General features: G+C 62.8%; 1 protein-coding gene across 2 annotated transcripts in view; it reads left to right on the top strand.

Moving 5' to 3' along the window:
• MACROD1 (mono-ADP ribosylhydrolase 1) overlaps positions 1–21120 on the top strand; it is a 154267-nt gene extending 133147 nt beyond the window's left edge. The window contains exons 4-11 of one of the 2 annotated variants that reach the window (NM_001046509.1): positions 6233–6262; positions 18990–19106; positions 19785–19906; positions 20014–20044; positions 20187–20260; positions 20632–20713; positions 20804–20832; positions 20986–21120. In NM_001046509.1, the coding sequence (NP_001039974.1) occupies positions 6233–6262; positions 18990–19106; positions 19785–19906; positions 20014–20044; positions 20187–20260; positions 20632–20713; positions 20804–20808 (461 nt within the window). In that variant the 3' untranslated portion in view covers positions 20809–20832; positions 20986–21120. The remainder of the gene's footprint in view (positions 1–6232; positions 6263–18989; positions 19107–19784; positions 19907–20013; positions 20045–20186; positions 20261–20631; positions 20714–20803; positions 20833–20985) is intronic. The other variant, XM_010821141.2, reaches the window with a different exon arrangement.
• The last annotated feature ends 617 nt before the right edge of the window (positions 21121–21737 follow it).

Raw genomic sequence — 21737 nt, 5'->3', positions numbered from 1 at the left:
CAAGGAAGAGGTCTGGGAGGGGGTCACCTGGAAAGCGTGGTAGCCCCCGGGCCCCCCTCCTGCCCCATTGCCCTCTGACCTTCTCCCCTACTTCTCTCCCCTAACTCACTCTGCTTCGGCCACAGCGGCCTCCTGGCTGTGCCTCCAACCTTCCAGGCAGGCCTCTGCCTCAGGACCTTTGCACAGACCAGCCTCTGCCGGGCCCATGCTCTTCGCAAATGGCTCCCTTTTCAGCAGGTCCTCAATTCCTTCTAGATGAGCCCTCCCCACCTGCCTGCTACTCTCTCCTCTCTTCTCTACCCCCTTCACAACCTCGGGCGCTACTGCTAATGGGAATTCTCATTTGAGTTTCTTTGTTGTTTCTCGACTGTTAGATGATGAGCTCTGTGCCAGCCGTATGGGTCCTGGCACACCTCGGAGCTGCTGCGACTTTGTCAAGTGATAGAAAGCTGAGACCTGGCCTTACGGGAGGGTGGAGGAAAGCAGGCCAGGCAGAGGGGCTGGGTGATGTGGGGGAGCAAGCCTCTCCGTGAGCCCGGCCCTGGAGGCCAGGATGAGGGCGCATGGCAGCCACGGCCTCCGGAAACACCCAGAGGGGCTGCGCTGGCTGCAAAGTCACCGCTGTGCCCGCTCACCCGGCTTCTCCCTGGCCCAGTAACCTGCTCAGCGCTTTCCTTGGGTCACCGAGTCTCCTCTATGGCGGCCCAGCCCCCCACAGTGCCCTCTCCTCCCTCGGCCCTCCCCCCAGCTGGAGGATTTAGTCTCCGTCAGGGAAAAGCCAGCTGGGCAGCTCCTACGGCCTCCTGCCTCTGCCCTTGAACCAGCCCTGCAGCCTGCATGGCCCCCACCCCCGTCCTGCCTCCTAGGGCCCCCCGGGTGGGCTCTTCTGCAGGGCCCCATGGATGAGAGCGGGGACCCCATGCAGCCTGGCCAAGTGACTGTCAGGTCACCGTCAGACTGGTTCAGCAAATTGTTAGTGGGCGCCTGCTGTGTACCAGTCTGTGCGCTCAGCACTGGTACACACTGTGGATCAGACACACGGAGCGAGGCTGGAGGCAGACGCTTACCTGGGAGGCGAGGATGCTGAAGGCAGTGATTCATGGCCCACGGGAGGGTGCAGCGGGAGACCAGCTCCAGACCCCGGGGAGCTGGCTGCTCTCCTGGCTCTCAGGGAGGGTCTCCTCTAGGCAGAGGGAACAGCCTGTGCAAAGGTCCTGGGGCTGGAGGAAATGGGGAATGTTTGAGGGGGCAGAGACGAGAAAGGCGAGGTGTCATGGGCCTGGGGTGGGGTGTGGGAGCAGCCCGTTTTTTGTCCTGAGAGCAAAAAGGATCTTTTGGACCTTCACCCAGGAAGCTGTGGCACCTTTACCCACGAGTCGTTCAGGTTTGCATAGTGAGAAGATCCTCCTCCGCGGCCCAGCTTGCTCATCCCTAAAATGGGTTAGTAATTGTATCCTCCACAGAGGGTCAGGATCAAATGAGCCCATGTGAGTACAGACTTTACCTGGCCCCAGGCCCAGGCCCTCTGCCACTGGGGGCTCTTCCGCTATAAAAATATTAAAAGTTGATTGTATGACTTTGTTGGCATAAAGACAATTTTATTAACATTTGATAGTATGTATTTCCTATGTATGTAACGTTATATATAACATTTTCTTCAACCTATAAGCTCACTTTTTCCTTCTGATTCTTCTGGCTGCACTGGGTCTTCGTTCTGGCGCGTCGCTCGTTGCTCTAGAGCCTGAGGGCTCAGTAGTTGTGGGGCACGGGCTTAGTTCAAGCACATGGGATCTCACTACCCCGACGAACCTGGGGTCCCTGCGCTGGGAGCACAGGGTCTTAGCCATTGGCCCACCAAGGAAGTCCCTTTTCTTCTGATTTTAAGGGAAATTACCTTTTCAGCGTCCCTAAAAGCATTGAGCCCCACGCACATGCCTGCTGCTCCTCTCCTGGGCTCTCAAAGTGGGGGCTACTCTTCTCTATGGAGGTGCTCCCTCACAGGGCAGCAGGGGGTGGAGGGAGGGGGCGGGGGGGGGGGGAACAACCAGAAGAGGAAGAGGTGTCCCTGGGCCCCTCCCCCTGCCCTCCCCAACCTTCCCTTCCCCTCCCCCGCCCTCTGCCTCCCCCTTCCCATTCCCCTCCCCCACCCTCCCCACCCCTCCCCCATCCTCTGCCTCCCCTCTCCCACCTTACCCCTCCCCCCATCCCTGTCCTGCTGCTGCCCTGGTCCCACCGCATTCTGGCCCCTTTGATCCTCCCCAGGCCTATGGAGAGCCAGGCAAAGCCCACCCTCCCCTTCCCCAGCACAAGCACCCTGCAGCTGCCCATCCGACCAGGAGATGCCCAGGCTCACCTCTCTGCGTGCCCTCCTTCCCCCCAGGGTGTGCTGCCGCCTCCCCCGTGAAGTTCCCCAGCCCCCTTCTTCCTCCCTCACTGGGATGTCTACACACTCCTGCTGGCACCCAATTAAAATGTTCTGTGCAGAGAGTGACTGGGAGGGGGGCACCGTGGAGTCCCCCGCAGTAACCGTGACCAAGCCCTTCGTGTCCGGCCCTCCTCTCCCTTGCACCAGGCGGTGGCCACATGCCAGCCCCTGAACTGGGCACAAACTGGGGAGTGGCTCTGCCCACACAGGACAGCAGGCCCTGGGGGTTGAGGGGGGGCCGCCCCCCAGATGGCCCGGGCCTGAGAAGCTATGGGGTGCAGGGGTGGGGTTAGGGGGCCGCACTTTTGAGCAGCAGAGTGGGGGCGGGGGGGCAGCAGGAGGGAGGCCCCAGCGCGCCCCGGCCTGGCGGGCGGCTGTCAGGGGACAGAGGATCTGGCAGTGACCGGGGTGGACCTCATTTCCACCCCAAGGTCACAGGCTCAGCACTGAGGCTCGGAGCCAGTTAATTGTGTCCAGCCGAGCGTGGCACCGGCACATCTCCGGGCGGGGGCCGCGGCCGGGCTGGACCACCTCACCCCGCAGAGGGGTGCCAACAGCAGACTCAGATGGCAGGCGTTGGGCCAGGCACCTCATACACTCTGGCTGAGGAGCCTACGCCCCCACACCCCCCAAAGACGGAAGAAACCTCAGGCCCCCACAAAGCTCAGGGCCAGGCCTGGGCCCCACTCCCTCACTCGGCCACTCATAAGCTCAGTGGCCCTGCTTAGCTGGGCAGCTTCCGGCCCTCTGGGCAGGGCTGGGCCATAGACTCTGGCATGGGCCCGAAAGCCAGCGCTTGTCCTCATCTCCCTCGCCCACCTCCCAGCTCAGCAAGAAGACCCTTTCAGACAGAGGGAGCGTTCAGGGGTTAATAAAATGGGCGCTGACAACCAGACATCCTGGTTCAAGGCCCTTTCCCCCATTCAACCCGGCACGCCAAGAGCCTCAGTTTCCTCATCGGAAAAATGGGCTAATGACCAGTTTTGATTTAGAGCCTCAGACCAAACTGAGGGGAGCATGGGGGCAGTGATGCAGCAGACAGGGGAGGTGCTGGAGACCCCAGGCCAGCGCCAGGTGAGACGGGCCGGCCAGCCTTGGCCAGGCAGCAGGAAGGCCTGAACTGCCCCGCTTTGGGTGGGAGGCGGGGCAGCACACCCGGGACCGCCTGTGGTATCTTTGGCGCTGCTCCCCATTGCCCACGTTCCTCCCAAGCCTCCAGGTCATCCCCTCCGCTCTAGGTGCCTTGGACACTGCATGACCAGACATCCAGCCCCTGGGGAGAGGGGCCCCGGGGAGAGAGGGCAGGGGCAGGGTTTAGATCCCTGGGTTCCTGCCCCTCCCCGAGTTTCGCCCCACGGGCACAGTGGGCTGGGGGATGGGGACTCTGCAGAGCGGCCTCCTGGGGTGCCCGCTGACCTGGGGCCCACTTCCTCTGTGCAGCTTGAGTCTGAGCCCCCGGTGCTGAGCCACACCTGCGCTCTCCCACCTGTGGCAGGTGATGCCACCTGGCTACCTGTGCCCCTTCCCCCAGCTCCGCCTCTGCCCCAGGCACACCTCCCTCCTCAGCCCCTGGGTGTCCCCGGCCTGGTGGCCATCAGGCCAGTTCACCCCCAGCCCCCTCGCTCAGGCAGGGCCACATGCGGTGGGATTTCGGGGGCTCAGGGCAGGTGAGCGTTGGCATCTCCTTCCGAAGGGGCCTTCAGAAACGCAGGTCAGCACCCCCTCCCCACCCACCCCTTTGTGGCTCATTGCCAATCCATTTGGCATCCAGCCCTCCACAAGCCCGAGCCAGCTCCTTTGCAGCAGGTGTTAATTAAGAGAGGTGATGGGGGGAGGCGGGGAAGGGCCATGGAGGGCAGCTTCCGACAGGCGCCAGGACTGCCGAGGGCTGAGGGGGCAGGGGGGCTGGGCCTGCGCCCACCTGAGATGCCCCGGCCTCCCCCCGGGGGCTCCAGGGCAGACTGGTCCAGACATCCAAACCCTCATCCCTGCGGCCAATCTGCTGGGGTGGGGGCAGGTCAAGACTGCATCCCGGGGGCCTACTGTGTGCTCTGTCTGTAAGCGGAGGAGGCAGGCCCCTGTCCTGGCGGGGCAGGTTGGGGGCACCCTCCCTCTGGACTTTGAGGTCCACCTGCTCTGTGGCTTTGACATCAGACAGACCCAGTTCCGATCCTGCTATTGTGCAGCTCAACCTCTGGGCTTTGCTTTTCTTGTCTGTAAAATGGGAGCGATCGCACAGCCCCTGTGGCTTTGCTGTGATAGCACCTGGGAACAGTCTGCCTGGAAAAGAGCCCTCGCTCAGTCACTGGCCATGTGCGCTCCTGGGGCAGAGCCCACAGCCCCAGCCTTGGTGAGCCCCGCCCCTGTGGCCTGCACGTCCGCCGGGGTGTCCGCTGGGGTCCATCTCCGGCTCCGGCTGCCTCGCCTGCCTGCTCTGCCCGCCTGCACCGCACCCTCCCTGTTTCCTAGTGGCCCCTCACCCCTGCTCTGGGAGCGCCCAGCCGCTCCTCGCCTCTCCATCTTAATTAGCTGCTTGTATTAATCTTGCAAGTAACGTGGCAACTTGCAGCCCTGGGTTTTCGGGCTGTGGAATTAATTATTCCCCAAGCGAAGAGCTGTCAGCTCTGGGAGACCAGCCACTCGGAGCCACCCAGCACCACTTAGCAGCCTCCACCCAGGGGCTTGTGGCCTGGCCGGCCTGGAAATGGCCCCACTCCTGGCCTGAGCCCTATTCCGTGAGTCCCTCTCCAGAGGGGCTGCAACAGGACCCGGGAAGGGAGGACGGGAGGCTGGAGCAGTGTCAGAGCCGAAGACTCCGGGGGCCGAGGGGCTGAGGCACAGCAGGTCCACAGCCCCCACGGCAGCACCTGGGCGTGCAGGACGCACCCGCCCCGAATTGCCTGGGTTCGGCCTGACGAGCCCTGAGCACGGTGCTTCACACCCAGGCAGCTGTGCGGTCAGACGCTGGGGCCCAGGCTGGGAGGGGCGCAGACCTGCGCTGCCCTGGCATTCCAGCCAGGAGGCTTCCAGCTTCACTCTGCTCCATGGGGAGGCCGGAGCGGGCAGCCAGCCAGGCAGGGCGAAACGGACAGGGCAGCCGGTGGTCCAGCTCCAGTCAAGGGAGGGGGCCGGGGGGCTGGCGGAGTGGGGAGAGCGCTGTTTCTTCCTTGACCTTCACGCTGAGCCTGTAAGGTGGCCTGTTCTCCCGTTTCACATACAGGGAAACTGAGTCACAGAGCACGGTGGCTCAAGTCAACCATCTGTTCCGTCTGGTTCCAGTCCCAGGGCCCTGGCCCTTCCTGCACTGCGCCAGGGTGGGGCCTGGACCTCACGGGTGGGTGCTCTGGTCCACGAGGCTCCCCGCCCTGGTTCACAGCTCTCACCCCACGCGCTCATGCCCCAGGCAGCCCTTCCCCCGGCTGGGTCCCTGTGGCCACAGGTCTATGTCCCCTGCAGCCTGTGAGCCCCACCTCTGCACCATGCTGGCAGGCGGGCTCTGGGCATCGCTGGGGAAGGAAGGATGCATGTGGCCGAGGGTCGCCTGCCACGGTTGCAGCTGCTTCCGGACCCTGGTGCCCCCTGACTCCCCCACTACCCTACAAACTTCAGGCCCATCAGGAGCCTCAGAGGGAGAGGAAGCCCCAGCCCCCTGAGCCTCCCGATTATCTGCCTCTGCTTCAGAGAGCCCGTACCCGGGATGTGGGCTGGCACTTGGGCCCAGCTGGCAGCCCCCCGTCACCCCTCCACACAGCAGCCTGCCCCCCTAGCCTCTCTCCACTGACGTCTTTATCTCTCTCTCTTTTGCAGCCAACAGCTCCCTGCTCGGAGGTGGCGGTGGTGAGTAGACCCTTCCTGCGGGCTGAGGTGCAGGGCTGGGTGGGTGGGGGTCCGCCTCGCTCCTCCTGGCCCCCTTGCCCACCTTCCGAGCCCAGCTGGCTGCTGTGCCTTCCCAAGGCTGCCCCCTCGTCCCCACCAGGCACCCCTCCCATCTCTCCACTCCGCCCTTCTTTACTGCCCCCCACCCCGTCAGCCTTGCCTGGCCTCCCATATCTGTAGGTGAAGCCGGACACCTGAACGACAGGCCTGGCTCCTGCATGGCTGGGTGACTGGGGTAGGTCCCTGCCCCCTGAACAGAGGCCGCCTGGTCTGTAACTGGGAGCTGGAAGGCCCCCTGAGGTTTCAGAGGGACTGGGGGCATAGCACCGCAGGTGTGGTGGGAAAACCCCAGCCCTGCCCCCTGATGCCCACGCACCCTGGGCAAGTTTGCCCACCTGTGAGGGCGAAATGAGCATCTCCGCTCTGCCCTGCAGCCTCGCAGGGCGGCTGTGTGTCAGGACACGGTCTCGTCAAGTCAGGGAGAGCCACAGCATCCATAAAGCCCACGAGAAGGCAGGCGTGTGCACTGTTCTGAGACTCCCCATGACCCAGGGTTGTAGCAGGGCCAGGTGGGTAGGACGTCGAGGTCAGAGCGGGCCCAGCCTCCAGGGATGCAAGGCCAGGTCAACCGGTGCTGGCGGGGAGGGCGGGGGGACAGTCCCTGCACCCCTAGTGCCTGGCCAGCCCGGCCCAGGCCGGCCACACCAGCCCCTTGCCCCCAGCCCCCAGGCCCCTCGTGGGCTGGCCTGCCTGCTGTCTGCCAGCGGCCCGATGATTGGTGAGCCAGGGGCCAGGGGTTAATGCGCCGTCGGATAAATCCCAGGGGCTGTGTTTACGGCTGCAGTGGCGGGGTCCAGGCCAGGTTTTAAAAGGGGGAAAAAATAAAAGGGGCATAGAAGGTCAGGAATAAATAAGAGCAGCGTTAAGAGCTGTCGGTGACCGGCCAGGATGCAGGATGGGGACGCGGGGCGGGGGGGTCTGTTTGTGGTTGGAGATGTTTTCCCTCCCTCCACTGCTCCTCCAGCCATCCCTCAGGAGGTCACCACTACCCTGGAGGCCTCACAGGATGAAGGGGCTTCACTCGGCAGGGTGGTCTGTGCCATGTGGGCGGCGGGCTCAACAAGGCACACCTGTCCGGCCGTGGGGACCAGGGAGGCTCCCAGAGGATGGGCTGGGGACCAGGGGGATGGGTAGGAAATAGCGAGCAGTGATGCGCAGTGGGAAGGGTGTGCTGGGCAGAGGGGACAGCACAGGTGAAGCCTGGAGTGAGGGAGGCTCTGAAGATGGGAATGCTTAGAGCCCAGATGAGGGGAGGGGACCCGGGGGAGGACGCAGGGGCCTTGGAGACCATGTGAGGAGCTGGGGTTTAGCTGTTAGGTTAGGAGGACAAGCTTCCCAGGTGGCAGTAGTGATAAAGAACCCACCAGAGATGCAGGTTCGATCCCTGGGTCGGGAAGATCCCCTGGAGGAGAACATGCCAATCCACTCCAGTGTTCTTGCCTGGAGAATCCCATGGACAGGGGAGCCTGGCGGGCCATGGTCCACGGGGTCACAAAGAGTCAGACAAAACTGTAGCGACTTAGCACACACACACACGTAGGAAGACGAAGGATTACAGAAGCTTCGGGACCTAAGTCAGGTCATCCGCCCTCTTCTGCTCAGAACTCTTCCGGGACTCTCACCACACTTCCTTCCACGGCCCACAAGGTCTCCAGCCACCGATCAGACTCCCCACCACACTGCCTGGCCCTCCACACTCCATGCCAGCCACACCACCTCCCTGCAGCTCCTGGAACACAGCCAGCCCACGTGTACCACAGAGCCTTTGCACTGGCTCTTGCCTCTGCCCCAGATGCTCTTCCGCAGACAGTCACGGCTGTTCCCTTCACCTCCTATGAGAGTTTACTTGCAGGCCCTCTTCTCTTGAGGGCCGCTCTGACCTCGGAATTGCAGCTGCTGCCCTTACCCCTACCCCACCTGACACTCCCTGGGCCCCTCGCGCTGCTCTAGTCTTTATTTTCCTCCGACCACCTCTCTCCTAAAGTGGTGTGTCACTTACTTGTCTGTTCCGTTCATCATTTGTTGTCTATCTCCCCATTGAGAACAGTAGCTGCAGGAGACTCGCTCACACTTAGAAGTGGTCTGGCGCATACAGTCAGTGCTCAATGAATGGCTGATGAATGAACGAATGAACTGTAGATAAAGTCAGGGACGGCCTTACGGGTCATGCAAAGGACTTGCTGACAGGACAGTGGGAACCACTGAGGTTTCCTGCAGAGCAGGGAGAGTGGCTCATAGGTGGCCCGGGACCTCGCTCTGGGAGGTCAAAGGGCAGCTACTCTGGCCAGACTGAGCAGCGGGGCCCTGTGGGGTCCCCCACTCTCACTTTCTTGTGGCACTGAGGGCGAGGGGAGGCTGGAGCCGGCCTCAGCACAGCCTGACTGACGCAGAGATGGATGGGGTGGGCCAGGACCCAGGAGGAAGTGGGCCCGGAGTCCAGCCTTTTAACGCCGGCCGAGATTTATGGAGCCGCCGCCAGGGCTCGCTGGGCTGTCACTCTGCTAATGTGATTGGAACAAGGCGGAGGTGGCGGGGAGGGGACTGGGGTTGGTGGGAGGCGAGGCAGGGCCTGGGGGGCTGCCTGGCCCCCGCCTAGGGCGGAAATGGACATGGGCCCCAGACTCCCAGGACGTCCTCTGAGCTCACATCTGCCACCTGTGCCCTCCCTTTCCCCTGGTCCATCCATCCAGCCTTAACCCCCAACCTGCCAGGAGGGAGGGCACAGGCAGGGGCAGCCCGGGCCTGGGGCCCCCCATCTGACGCCCGGACCCTGGTCTCCCCCGGTGCCCTCTTCTCCCGAGTCAGCCCTGCAGGGGTTCAGGCTGCTCCGCACCCTCCCGTCACCACCCCTTTAGCTGTCCACCCACCACCCATGCATTTAACCAGCGCTGGTCCCCCCGCCCCCAGCCCACCTTGCTGACCTCCCCTTGCGCCAGTTCCGGGAGCATGGCCCCCCTTTCAACGTGCGAGTGTTTGTTATTCCTTTCCCCCCAGGAAAAATACTCTCCCTGGGAACAGAGTCCAGGGGATTCCAGGCCCCTGGATCAGCCCTTCTGGGGTGGTCAGTCGCGCCCCTGTGTGCGGGTGCGCTAGGAACTGGGGACCAATAGCCCCGCCCCCGGGTCCACATCCGGTCCTGCTGGGGGAGGGCAGCCATCAGCTCAGAAAGGGGGCCCCTAACGCGGGGCCGGGGCCGGCCGCAGGGCTTTGGTGCCATGAGCCCGCAGCGTTTACAGCAAGCCTGTTGGGGAGGGATCGGCTGGCACCTCAAACCTCAGTGGGAATCCCCAGGGGCTGCTCCAGCCCCCTGGGCCTGCCTCACTCTGGGGTTGGGCCCCCACCAGGCCCTGAGACCAAGATCAGTGGTTCTGACAACACAGCGAGGGGCCCCTACCCACCACAGCTCCCGGTGCTCTTTCTGAGAGTCGGAGGGGGCTGGGGAGGACACGTGTCAGACCCCCCCGACTCGGGACTTGACTCTGCCCTCAAAGAGGCCCACTTTGGTAGAAGTCTTCCAACAGAGAGAGGGCATTTGACTTGGGCCCCGAGGCTGCAAAGGAGTTCGTCAGGTACAAAGGGACAGAGAGGCCACCAGGCAGAGGGCCCAGCGTCTGCAGTGGGGGCTGCCTGGCCCACTCCTACTCCCGCCTCGTTCCTGGACAGCCTTTTACTGGCTCGATAAAAAATATATTTTTTTTAAAAAACACTCTGCTATTGTATGGTAAGAAGGGAGGCGGGCCCTAAATCAGGATGGGAATCGACAGGGCCCTGACGCGTGTCTCTCCTGTTTATTAGGACTGAAATGTTTACTCGGCGATAAGGAGCCGGCTTTCTCGTGGAGATTTGTGCGCTCTTTTTCAATTACCCCTCGTCTTTCTCTGCCACTTTCGCACTAAAGGGATAATAAATGTATCGGAGCATTTCAATTATTCATCTAAATCATGACTGTGCCTGCCACGGCCAAGCTTTAGTGACAGATTAATTCAGGACCGCCTTCCTCCGCTTGCAGCGCCATCTCTGTGTCCGCCTAGCCGGGGCCCCGAGGGCCGGTCCAAGGATGGGCGCAAGGTGGGTTGGAGCTTCGACCACACACACAGCCCCTGCCAAGGGCTCTCCCTTCCAGAGGTCAGCCAGCCCCCCTACACCAGCAGGTGTGTGAGGGTACAGCCTCCCTGCCCTCCCACCTGATGGCTCTGCACAGCCCTGCTCCCCAGGCCCGCCCTGAAAGTCCGTGTTCGTGCCCCTTGCACTGCAGGGTCTCGGGCATCTCACACCAGGGAGAAGCCAGGGCGGCTCAGCTCCTGGCATAGCCCTCTCTAGGAACAGGGCCTTTGCATGTGCTGTTCCCAGGCTCGAGGGCTCCTCTGCCCTCCCACCACACCTTCCCGCCTAGTTATCTCCATGTCAGGGCAACCCCTCCAACAAGCAGTCCCCCAACACACACACACACACACACACACACACACACTCTCACTCACTCACTCACTCACTGCTGTTTCTCTATTCACCAAGGGGCCTGCCAGCACTGGGAAATGGCAGACCCTGTCCCTCTTGGAAATCAGACTTGTGTTTGTGTGATTAAGTATCAACTACCCCCCATCGGACACACCCCCAATCAGGGGTAAGCACAAGCGTCTGTCTCTCTGCCTCCCAGCAAAAAGCAGGTGCCCAGTGCAGACCTGCTGGTAGACCGGCATGCCTGGGGACATGTGCCCTCAGCCCAGCTGTCATGGCCCAGGCAGAACCCACCTCTCTCCCCACGTGGGCACCCGCTGCCCTCCTCCTGTCTCTGAGTCCCCCTCAGTCCCCCTCGGTCTGTCTCTTGACGTCTCACTCTAGTTTCCTCTCCATCTCTCTCCCCTGGCACGTGCCATCTCTCGCTCTCACCTGCTCACTCGCTCGCCCTCCTTTGTCTGTGGACCGTCAGGCCCGGGAGGATTAACGAGGACTCTCAGGACTCAGGCCTCGGCTTCTGCCTGGCTTCGCTTGCCATCCCGCACACCCCGGGCCTGGCCCTATCTCCCATCACCCCGAGCTGCTAATCCGTGACTGGTCCCTGCTCTGCTCCGACTGGCTGGGGCCTGGCACAGCGGGCAGACCCTCTCCAGGCCAGGCTGTGTGGGGCCCGACCAGCCCATCTTTCCTTTTTTTGTAATTGTTTATTTACTCAGCTGCACTGGGTCTTAGTTGCGGCACACGGGATCTTCCGTTTTTTGTTGTAGCACGTGGCATCTAGTTCCCTGACCAGGGATTGAACCTGGGCCCCCTGCATTGGGAGTCTTAGCCAGTGGACCACCACCAAGTCCCAGCCACGCTTGAGCATGGCTCTGTGCCAGGCTGGGGCCAACAGGTGGACTCAGCCGGTGCGACCAGAAGTTGTCTGGGGCAGGGGGCTCTGAGGGGCGGAGAAGGGAAGGGCATTCCTGGCCGCAGGCACAGCAGAGGCCATCTCGACCACACCCCTCCCTTGCTGGAACCTTCCCACTGCAGTGCTCCTGGGGGTACAGCTCACCCCTCCCACCTCTCTCCCTGTGACCCTGCTGAGCCCTCTGCCTGGACCCCTCCTCCCCCGACTTCCCCCCAAAGCCTATCACCCAGGGCTCTGCTCAGATGCCACCTCCTTGGAGGCACCTTCCCAACCTGAAACCAACCTGAAAGCCACCCCCGCCCGGCTCCCTTGCCGCTCTGGAGTCTTTCCTTTAGCTGTTTCCCGGGGATGGTGATGTGAGAGCTTCGCCTCCTTTGCGCTGGGCATGGTGGGCCCACCTCCCCCTGTCCAATACACCAGAGGTGGGGGGTGCAGCATGCAGAGGCCGGCTGTCATCTAAGGTGGAGGCTGGAGGGAGCCCCAGCCCTGCTCGGCATTGATGATTTTATTTCATGGACTCCTGGGAGCCACGGGAGGTTTTTGTGAGCAGGAGGGGGACACGGTCTCCCCAGGTACAGGCCCCAGTTGAGAAGCAGGACTGAGGTGCTATCAGCGCTCCCCGCATGGATGCTGGGCCTGGCTGAGCTCTCCACGCAGGCTCTCGCGTACCCGTCACAGCATCCTGGGACGTGCGCACCCTTAGCATCTCCATTTTGCAGATGAGAAAACTGAGGCACCAAGTCCCTTGAGCTGAACCACGTTCCCCACCTCCATCCCTCGGCCCACCCTCCCTGGGGGGCGGAGAGAATGGTGGAGCCCGTGCCCCGCCCCGTGGGCAAGATGCTGCCAAGCCCCTGCCTGCAGCTGCCACGGGGATTTTTAATAACGGGAGTGATTTTTGCATGATGAATGAGGCGCTGCCGTTGTGTACATAATGAAGCCCTAATGTTTTCAAATCCCCATTTAAGGAGCTGATCTCACCCCATAATGAATTTCAGATCACATCGCCGAGCTGTCATCCATCCATCTTCTCCCGGGGGTACCCACCCACCTTGGCATCTCGAGGGTGGGGCCTGGCAAGGGTGGGCTCTGCTTCCCCCCACAGTGGGCTGAGCCCAAGTCCAGCACCGAGCCGGGGCTGGGACGCATCTGTTGACTGAATGAGTGACCGGGAAGATGTGGGCAGAAGCCGAGGCAGTTTTGGCAACGGGGATCACGTGAGGTCGAGACTCCCAAGTCTCAGCTTACGAGGAAAATGGGGGCCAGAGAGGAAGAGAGTAGGGAGGGCTGGAGAGAAGGGGGCCCGGGGCCGCAGGCTGAGTCACTTGGCCAGACCTTATGGCTGGGCCTGCGCTCTGCAGGTCAGGGCCCTGGAGGTGCAAAGACTCAGGCTTCTGGCTCCTTTCAGCCCAGGCGGTGGGCGTCCGTGCAGGGGGCTGGGATGGGCTACACCTGCCTGGTCAGAGTGGGCGGGATCTACAAGGTGAGCCGTCTAAATGGGAAGTGATGGAGAGGGCCCACCCCCAGGTGCCTTCCGGGGCTTGAGAGGTACACCCCTCTCCTGGCCCCTCGGGCCTCAAGCTCACTCCTCTGCCTCCGCAGCCCTCTCCCTGCTAGGGCTTTCTGGGTGACATCTCCACTGGCAATGTATCCTGTCCCTTGGGCGAAGGGGCCCCAAGAGCATTTGGGACAAAGGCATCTTTTGCCTACGGAGTCTGCGGCTGTGCCTCGGTCTACCCTTCTGTAAAATGGGACGACACGTGATAGCACGCAGGGCACTTTGGTACCGTCTCGCACTGAACCCTCAAGCCAAATGCAGTGGGAGGTGCTGTTGCCTTGTACAGGTGAAGCTGAGGCAGAGGTGAAATGACCGGCAGAGGGGTGGGAGAGCTGGGGGAGGATGCCTTGGGTCTCACGGGGCCAGGTCTGCTCCTGAGCCGCACAGCCCCAGTGAGCTCATCTCAGAGGCTCTGACACTCGGCACCTGGGGGGACACCTGGGACCCACAGGAGCCCCGGGCAGGCAGGGCGGGGCGGAGGGCTGCCCAGACAGGACCTCACCACCCACACCTGCTGGGAGCGGCTCCGCCCCTGTGAGCCTTCATCCCTGCTGGGGAGAGGTGGGGGCCAGGGCAGCGCTCGGAGCATCTGCTATCCTGTAACTGAGACCTCAGACACATCACTAAATCATCCTGGCCCTGAGTCTCCCCTCCTCTGGCCACCTCACCACAAATCTCAGACCTCCCCCCAAATTTTCTGAGGCTCGAAGAGGTTAAATGACTGGCCCAAAGCTGCCAGCAAGCTTGTGGGCAAGATTTGTGGGAAGAGAAATGCCAGAAAGAGGCGAGCAGGGGGCCAGACCCACAGAACGTGGAGGGGGGTGGAGAAGAAGGGGGGAAACGGAGGGGCAGGCCCAGGGCTAGCCAGGGTCCCCTGCCCTCTGTCGGGGCAGAGCTGCCCTCCTCTCCCCCAGGCCACAGCCCTCCTTGTGTTCCTGTAAATAATTAATTAGCCCCTGCTTGCTTGTTTGTTTAGAATGAGAAATGCTCCCCCACTGAGATACATTTATTGCTGAATAAATTTAAATATCTAATCTTCCCTTCATGAATATTACAGCACCCTAAATAGCGGCCAACATATCCTAAGCGCCTTGGCAAATGGCCCCCATGGGAGCCTGCCTGCTTCGCCGCTGCTGGCTCCGTGGCCTGGCTCCAGCCCCTGCTCTCTTTGGACGCCCTACCTGCACCGGCCTTGCTAGGAAGGCGCTGAGTCTGAGCTGATGCTCCCGAAGGCTGAGAACAGGGCTGTGGAGGCCGCACTGATGGCAGGAAGCTGGGGTGGGCTTCCAGGCAGGGGGGGCAGGGCTTCTCTGGGGGACGTACCTGGACCTGGGTGGAGAGTCAGGGCTGGAACAGAAAAGGGACAGACGGGGCCCGCGGACAGCAGCGTCTGAGGAGGTGGGGAAGGAGGCAGAAGAGATCGGGGAGGCAGGAGGATGAGGAGAGCAGGTCTGCAAGGCTGCCCTGCTGGGCTGGATGCAGACAGCCAGCGGTCAGCCTGTGGGTGCAGCTGAACGGTCTGCAAGGGGAGAGCCCTCAGACCGCCCAGCAACCAGAGGTCCCCCGAGCAGCCCCTCTGTTGGGAGGGGGATGGGCAGAGGTGGGGAGGGGCCAGGAGCCAGGCTGCTGGGGGCCGGTGGAGGGGACAGCAGCCGCAGGCAGGACACCTTCCTGAAGTGTTTGAGTGAGGAGGGCACACAGCAGCCAGCCAGCGTGGAAGGGCGGCTCGGGGTAGGAACATTGAGGTCAGGTCCTGCCATGGTTCTTGAGGAGGTAGAGCTGACCAGCTGTGTGACCTTGGGCAAGTCTCTCACCCTCTCCGCGCCTCAATGTCTTCTTTGCTAAAGCAAGAAAAGCAATAGCACAGCCAGGCTGCGAGGATCAAATATGACGGTGGATGTATACGGCTCAGCGCCTTGCTCACTAAGAGGCTGAAATTAAGGAGCCGTGTCTGGGAGCTGGGGCTTCCCTGGTGGCTCCGTGGTAAAGAGTCTGCCTGTCAATGCAGGAAATGCGGGTCTGATCCCTGGTTCGGGAAGATCCCCTGGAGGAGGAGATAGTAACCACTCCAGTCTTCTTGCCTGGAAATTCCCAAGGACAGAGGAGCCTGGTGGGCCATAGTCCATGGGGTCATGAAAGAGTCAGACACAACTTAGTGACTAAAGAAAAACAGCGATAAAAATCTGGGCGCTTCAACTGGAGGAGCAAGGAGGAGGCTGCAGAGGGAGGCGGTGCAGGCCTCAGGGCCATCTCCTCTCAGGGGAAGGGCTCCGCCCCGGCTGGTGGAGAGGCATCCGAGGGAGGCCCTATCGCCCACGTGGGCTCAGGCTCCGCAGCAGAGACCCCGGGTTTTCCGCTGTCTTGAAGCGGGGCGGGGTCAAGTAGGAGGTTTGGGGGAATATGGCTGAGGGCGCCAGGAAGGGTTCTGAGGGTCAGTTGGTATGACCTGGGGACATCACCCTACCAGGCAGGCCCGAGGCCCAGTTGCCCCACTGTCCTAATGACAGCCAACAATAGTCAGGTGGGGAGTGGGGGGGAAGGGATGGGACCCCCGGGAGCCTCCTGCTTCCGGTCTCCAGGGCTCAGCTTAGCCCTACCTAAGAGGCAGGGCAGGGCCTGGGGGTCGGAGCCAGGGGAGGCACGGGTCATGGTGGGAAGCGTGGGAAGGGGCAGTCCTTTGGCCTGTAGCTAAGGCCAGTGGGGCTGGGGGCCTCCTCAGGGACGGGAGAGCCACAGGCCTGCCGTGTGGTTGGGGAAGGGGGCCAGGAGGGGGCCAGGCTGGCTCTGGTTTGGGGGGACAGTGGGCAAGGGGGGAACCTCGAGCCTGACCCTCATCTCTGCTCTGGGTGAATGGCTTGCTGGGCGCTGTCACGGGAGTCATATGGCCCCGGCCCTATGGATGCTGCAGGGGGTGGGGGGACTCCAGTCCAAGGGCTCTGCCGGCGCCAGTTCCTCCCGCCTCCTCCCACCTCATGCCCCCAGGTCAGCCCTAAAGGCCTGGCTGCAGGCCTGTCCACTTCTGCAGGAAACATTAAGTCCCTGAAACAGATCTCACTGAGCTCCACTTCCGCACGGCCCCCCACTGCGGGCCAAGGTCGCCAGCAGGGTGGACAGCACTGGGAGATGGCAGGCAAGCTGCTGCCAAGTGGATGAGACCACTGGGGCAGGGCCAGGAGGTCCCTGCGCTCACCCCATGCCCTGGACGCCGCCTCCCACCACACTCCCGGGGCACACGGGTTGGGCACAGGCCCACACAGTCTCAGTAATAGCCAATACTTGAGTTGCCAGGCACTGGCTTAAGCACATTACAGGAATTAATTTAATCCTGTCAATATTCCTATGAAGTGGGTAGTCGTATTATCCCATTTTACAGATGGGGCAGTTGAGGTCCAGGGAGGTTAAGTGCCCTGGATCACACATCCGTGACTGGCAGAGCTGGTATTTGAACCCAGGTTGCCCAGCTCCACAGCCCCCGCTGTTGCACATGGCGCTGGGTGGCTCCGTGGTACCCCCCGCACCCAGAACAGACACACCGCAAATAGAGGACGTACACCCACTGTGCCACACCGCCCACTCTCTGCCCCTCCCATTGGCTGCAGCTGCCCTCAGCCCTGCACATCAGAGGGGGTGGCAGGGGACCCAGTCCCAGATTCCCTCCCGGGGATTCCCCAGTTCCTCTATCCCTCACCCCGGCCCCCACTCCTAGGATGCTCGGGAAATCACCTGGTACCATCTCCGGGTGAAGTCTCAGAATTAGGCTTAATTGGGCTCACAGGCACCAAAGAAAACAGAAGCCAAGGGCCTGGGCCAGCTGCGGCCCTGGTCTTGAGCGCAGATTGAGGGTGGGGCTGTAATGAAGCAACTAGGCCTTCAGTTTGCGGTCTGTGAAATGGGGAAACGGTAGTATTTCCTGCTGCAGAGCACTGAGCTCAGTGTCCAAGAAGCCCCTGGCACAGGCCTCGGAGCAGTTGGAGCTGGGGACCTGCCAGAGGAGGGTGATATTCTCCCGGGGAATGGGGGCGGGGAGGGGGCCCGGGGTGGGGGTGAGGGGCGTGGTGGGGGAAGTGGTCACTGCCCCAATCTTTCTGATGAGGCAGAGGAAGCTCTGGGAAAGGGGAAAGGGCTTGCCAAGGTGCCGCAGCCAATGAGGGGCGAGTCTGAATTTGACTCTTCGCGAGGCTGACCCCGCCTCTCCCTCGGAGCCTCAGCAGCCTGGAGAGGTCAGGGAGAAGAAGCGTCTCTTCCACGCCTCCTGCCGCGCCCACGACGACTTGTTTATCTGGGTCCGGGTCCCCAGGGTCGCTGGTGAGGCCCTAGAGCCGCCCTCGGATAAACAAGCCCAGGCCCGGCCCCAATTAAGCCGGATGCACTAATGAGGCGACTCGTTAATGAGCTTGGGTGCGCGCCCAGAGACACCTGCGCGGCGCAGACCACCCTCCCGCGTGGCGCAGGAAGGAGCTGGAAGACCTAGCTCAAGGCCCCCGTCGGATCGGCCTCTTGTATCTAGGTGGCCTCAGTGTCCGCGTCTGTAATGTGTCTTGAGTGAGTGAATGAGTGAAGTCGCTCAGTCGTGTCCGACTCTGCGACCCTATGGACGGTGGCTACCAGGCTTCTCCGTCCATAGGATTTTCCAGGCAAGAGTAACAGAGTGGGTTGCCATTACCTTCTCCAGGGCATCTTCCCAACCTAGGGATCGAACCCAGGTCTCCCGCATTCGCAGGCAGATGCTTTACCCTCTGAGCCACCGTCTTAAGAATTTGTAAATGGCAACCCACTCCAGCAGTCTTCCCTGATAGCTCAGCTGGTAAAGAATCCACCTGCAATGCAGGAGACCCCGGTTGGATTCCTGGGTCGGGAAGATGCCCTGGAGAAGGGATAGGCTACCCACCCCGGTATTCTTGGACTTCCCTTGTGGCTCAGCTGGTGAAGAATCGCCCGCAATGAGGGAGACCTGGGTTCGATCCCTGGGTCGGGAAGATGCCCTGGAGAAGGGAAAGGCTACCCATTCCAGTGTTCTGGCCTGGACTGCATAGTCCATGGGGTCGCAAAGAGTCAGACACGACTGAGCGACTTTCACTTTCCAGTCTTCTTGCCTGGAGAATCCCATGGACAGAGGAGTCTGGCGGGCTACAGTCCATGGGGTCACAAGAGTCAGACATGTAAAGCGGGTCCGAGAGGGCCCCGCCTTCGGAGGTCGGCGTTCGGGTCCCAGGCTCCTCCCGCGAAGGTGGCGACTGGCAGCGGGCCCCGCGGCCGGGAGGGCGGATTTTCCCCCTTGTCTGGCTCTGGCTGCGGATCCTGTCGCTCGGACCCGCCTCCCGAGTCCCGGCGCCGCCTCTGACCGGGGAGACCCCGGCCCCGCCTGCGCCCCTGCCGCGCGCCCAGGAAAGAGCAGGGCGGACGGGTCGCGCCCCCTGCCGGCAGGTCTGCGCCGGCTCCCGCCGCGGTCCGCTCTGGCCGCCGTCTACGCCTCAGTTTTCCCAGCTGTGAAACAAGTGTGGGACCGGGGGGTGCGGGAAGAGGGTGGAGGGGTGAGGGAGCGTCTGGAGGCCGCGGGAGAGTGAGCCCAGGGCCTCGGGGCCGGGTGAGTCCCGGCACAGCCCAGGGATTGGAGTCTTCTTTCCGTGGGCTTCGGCCTTCTCTGTAAAACGGACTCAGCGGGTAGCTGGGAGCTCCGCCACTCACTGCCCGGTTCCCTGCAGTGGACGGCTGCATCCACCGGGCCGCCGGACCGCTGCTCACCGACGAGTGCCGGACCCTGCAGAACTGCGAGACTGGCAAGGCCAAGATCACCTGTGGCTATCGGCTGCCGGCCAAGTGTGAGTCCCCGACACCCCCAGCCCGTGGGGCGCAGACAGGACGCCTTGCGTAATTAGTGTAACTCGGGATTAGGGGTGTACCCCCGACAGAATTGCTGGAGGCCTCCTCCGGGGGCACTTAAGTGCCAGGACCTGGCCCCTCCTCGCAGATCCCAGGAAGCAGGTGTGTGGAGGGCATGCGCAGAGGCTGGGAGCGGCAAGGACTAAGTGAGGGGAATAGCTAAGGAGGCAACAACCTCCAATTCTTTCAGCCGGGTCCAGACAGATGTGGGGTGGGGGGCCTGCGTAGGCTGGCCTATCTGTACAGGTGTGAATTATGGGTGGGGTCCCTACCCGGGGAAGATCAGAATTTGGGGAGGAGGGTGCTTGTTTCCTGTCCCTTCCAGGGCCCAGGGGCTTCCCTGGTGGCTCAGTTGGTAAAAAATGCGCCGGCAATGAGGGAGATCTGGGTTCGATCCCTGGGTTGGGAAGATCCCCTGGAGAAGGAAATGGCAACCCACCCCAGTCTTCTTGCCGGGAGAATCCCATGCACAGAGGAGCCTGGCGGGCTACAGTCCATGGGGTCACAGAGTCGGACACGACTTGGCGACTAAACCACCACCGGGGCCCAGGCCGGCAGGAGGGAAAGCCAAAGACCGCCAGGAGCTCTGACCGGTCTGACCTCACCCCCTCCCACAGATGTCATCCACACGGTGGGACCCATCGCCCACGGAGAGCCGAGTGCCAGCCAGGCTGCCGAGCTCCGCAGCTGCTACCTGAGCAGCCTCGACCTGCTGCTGGAGCACCGGCTCCGCTCGGCGGTGAGGGGCGGGGAGGCGGGAGGGGGCGGGGCGGGGGGCGGCCTAGCGGGAGGCGGAGCGAAGAGTGACGCTGTCCCCAGCCCCTTCTCACTACCCCTCATCCCTAGGCGTTCCCCTGCATATCCACTGGAGTGTTCGGTGAGTGGGGTCTATAAGAGGAAGGGCGCAGATGGGCGGTGCGCGGGCCGGGACGCCAGGAGGGGCCGGGAGTGGGCGGGGCAGGGCGGAGCGGCGAGGGGCGGAGCTCGAGACTCACTGGGGCCCACGGTCCCGTCCTCAGGGTACCCCAATGAGGCGGCGGCCGAGGTAGTGCTGACCGCTTTGCGCGAGTGGCTAGAGCAGCACAAAGACAAGGTGAGGCCTGGGTCCAGCCGAAGGGAGGGGACGGAGGTGGGCGGCGGGGCGCATGTGACCAGCCCCACCCGTCATCGCCAAGGAGTGTGCAGAGTGCCCGCTCGGGGCCCTGGGCTCGCGCTTGCTCTCTGCGTCCTCTTTTACTCAGGGCGTTTTCCTCCCCTGCGGCCAGGGCACAGGGCACTTCGAGAAAGGGATAGCGGGGCGCACACCACGCCACGAGCCCCTTCTGTAGCCCGAGCTCTAAACCCAGGTTGAAGAGTGCCCCAAGGACAGGGCAGGGGAAACCCCACAGCAGCGAGGGTGGTGGTTAAGGCCCAGGAGCCGGGGAGCCGGCCGCTTCCGCCCAGGCTCAACAGGCCCTGATGCAGGTGGACCGGCTGATCATCTGCGTGTTCCTGGAGAAGGACGAGAACATCTACCGAGAACGCCTCCCCCACTACTTCCCGGTCGGTAGGTGCCTCCTGCCCCCACCGCACCCCCGCCAGCCCCTGTCCCGCTCCGTCCACCCAGGACAGGCTCTCACTGTCCTCTGCCTTCCAGCGTGATGCTGCCCACCCTGACCAGGACTGGTAAGCAGGGCCTGGCCCTTTGTGTGGCTGCCCACTAACCTCATGCCCACTAACACCTGCTCACCCCCACGCAGGGAAGGAAGCCAGGGAGGCAGCCTGGGAGGCCGGGGCAGTCCACGGGCCACTGCTCTGACCTCTCGTCTTTGCCTGCAGACTCCCCTGGGCCTGCCGGACCACGCTCCCAGCTCTAAGTCTCCGAAGCCTGCAGTGGGGCCTGGCGGGGCCACCCTATCCTTCCCCTACACCCTCCGCCCCGTCAGGAGCCTAATAAAGACCACTACTGCTGCAGCTCCGACTGTCCCAGCTCTGCTGGGGGTGAGGGAGGGAGCCCAGGTGTGGACAGCTGCTTTGGCATCAAGGGGAGGGCAAGAGCTCTCGGTGAGCCAGGCAAGGGGAGGCACGAGGTTGACAGCAGAGGTGGGCGGCAGCACGTCACATTTATTGAGGGCCTGCCCCCAAGAAGCTCACAGCCTGGGGGCTGAGACCCCACAGGTGCCGGGGAGGGGGCAGGGGTGAGAGACGAGGTGAAGGCAGAAAGGAAGGCAGTGCAGACACTGTGGCCCAAGCAGTGGGGGTGCAAAGCAGGCATGAGCAGGGGGCCGAGGGGAGCAGAGCGGGGAGAACGGCGGCCTGGAGAGCCCCACTCGACCTGAGGCTAGACCTGGGGACAGGGGACCACGCACAGGCTGGGGGACTGCCCCTCCCCCGCCTGGCTGGCACCAGCTGGGGTGCCCTGGGGCACCCCCACGCCTCCCTCTACCCTGAGCCAGGATGCAGCATCATGCGGTCCCTCTCCACCCAGGACTCCACCACGCAGAGCCCTGATAGAGGGCAGGTGGCCGGGGCTCCGGCCAGGACAGCAGGGTGGGGGCAGGGCCCAGGAGGGAGCAGCTAGAAGCTTCGGT

This window comes from Bos taurus, chromosome 29 (genome assembly GCF_002263795.3).
Source record: "Bos taurus isolate L1 Dominette 01449 registration number 42190680 breed Hereford chromosome 29, ARS-UCD2.0, whole genome shotgun sequence".
Lineage (NCBI taxonomy): Eukaryota > Metazoa > Chordata > Mammalia > Artiodactyla > Bovidae > Bos > Bos taurus.
This window is presented reverse-complemented; position numbering and strand designations above follow the sequence as displayed.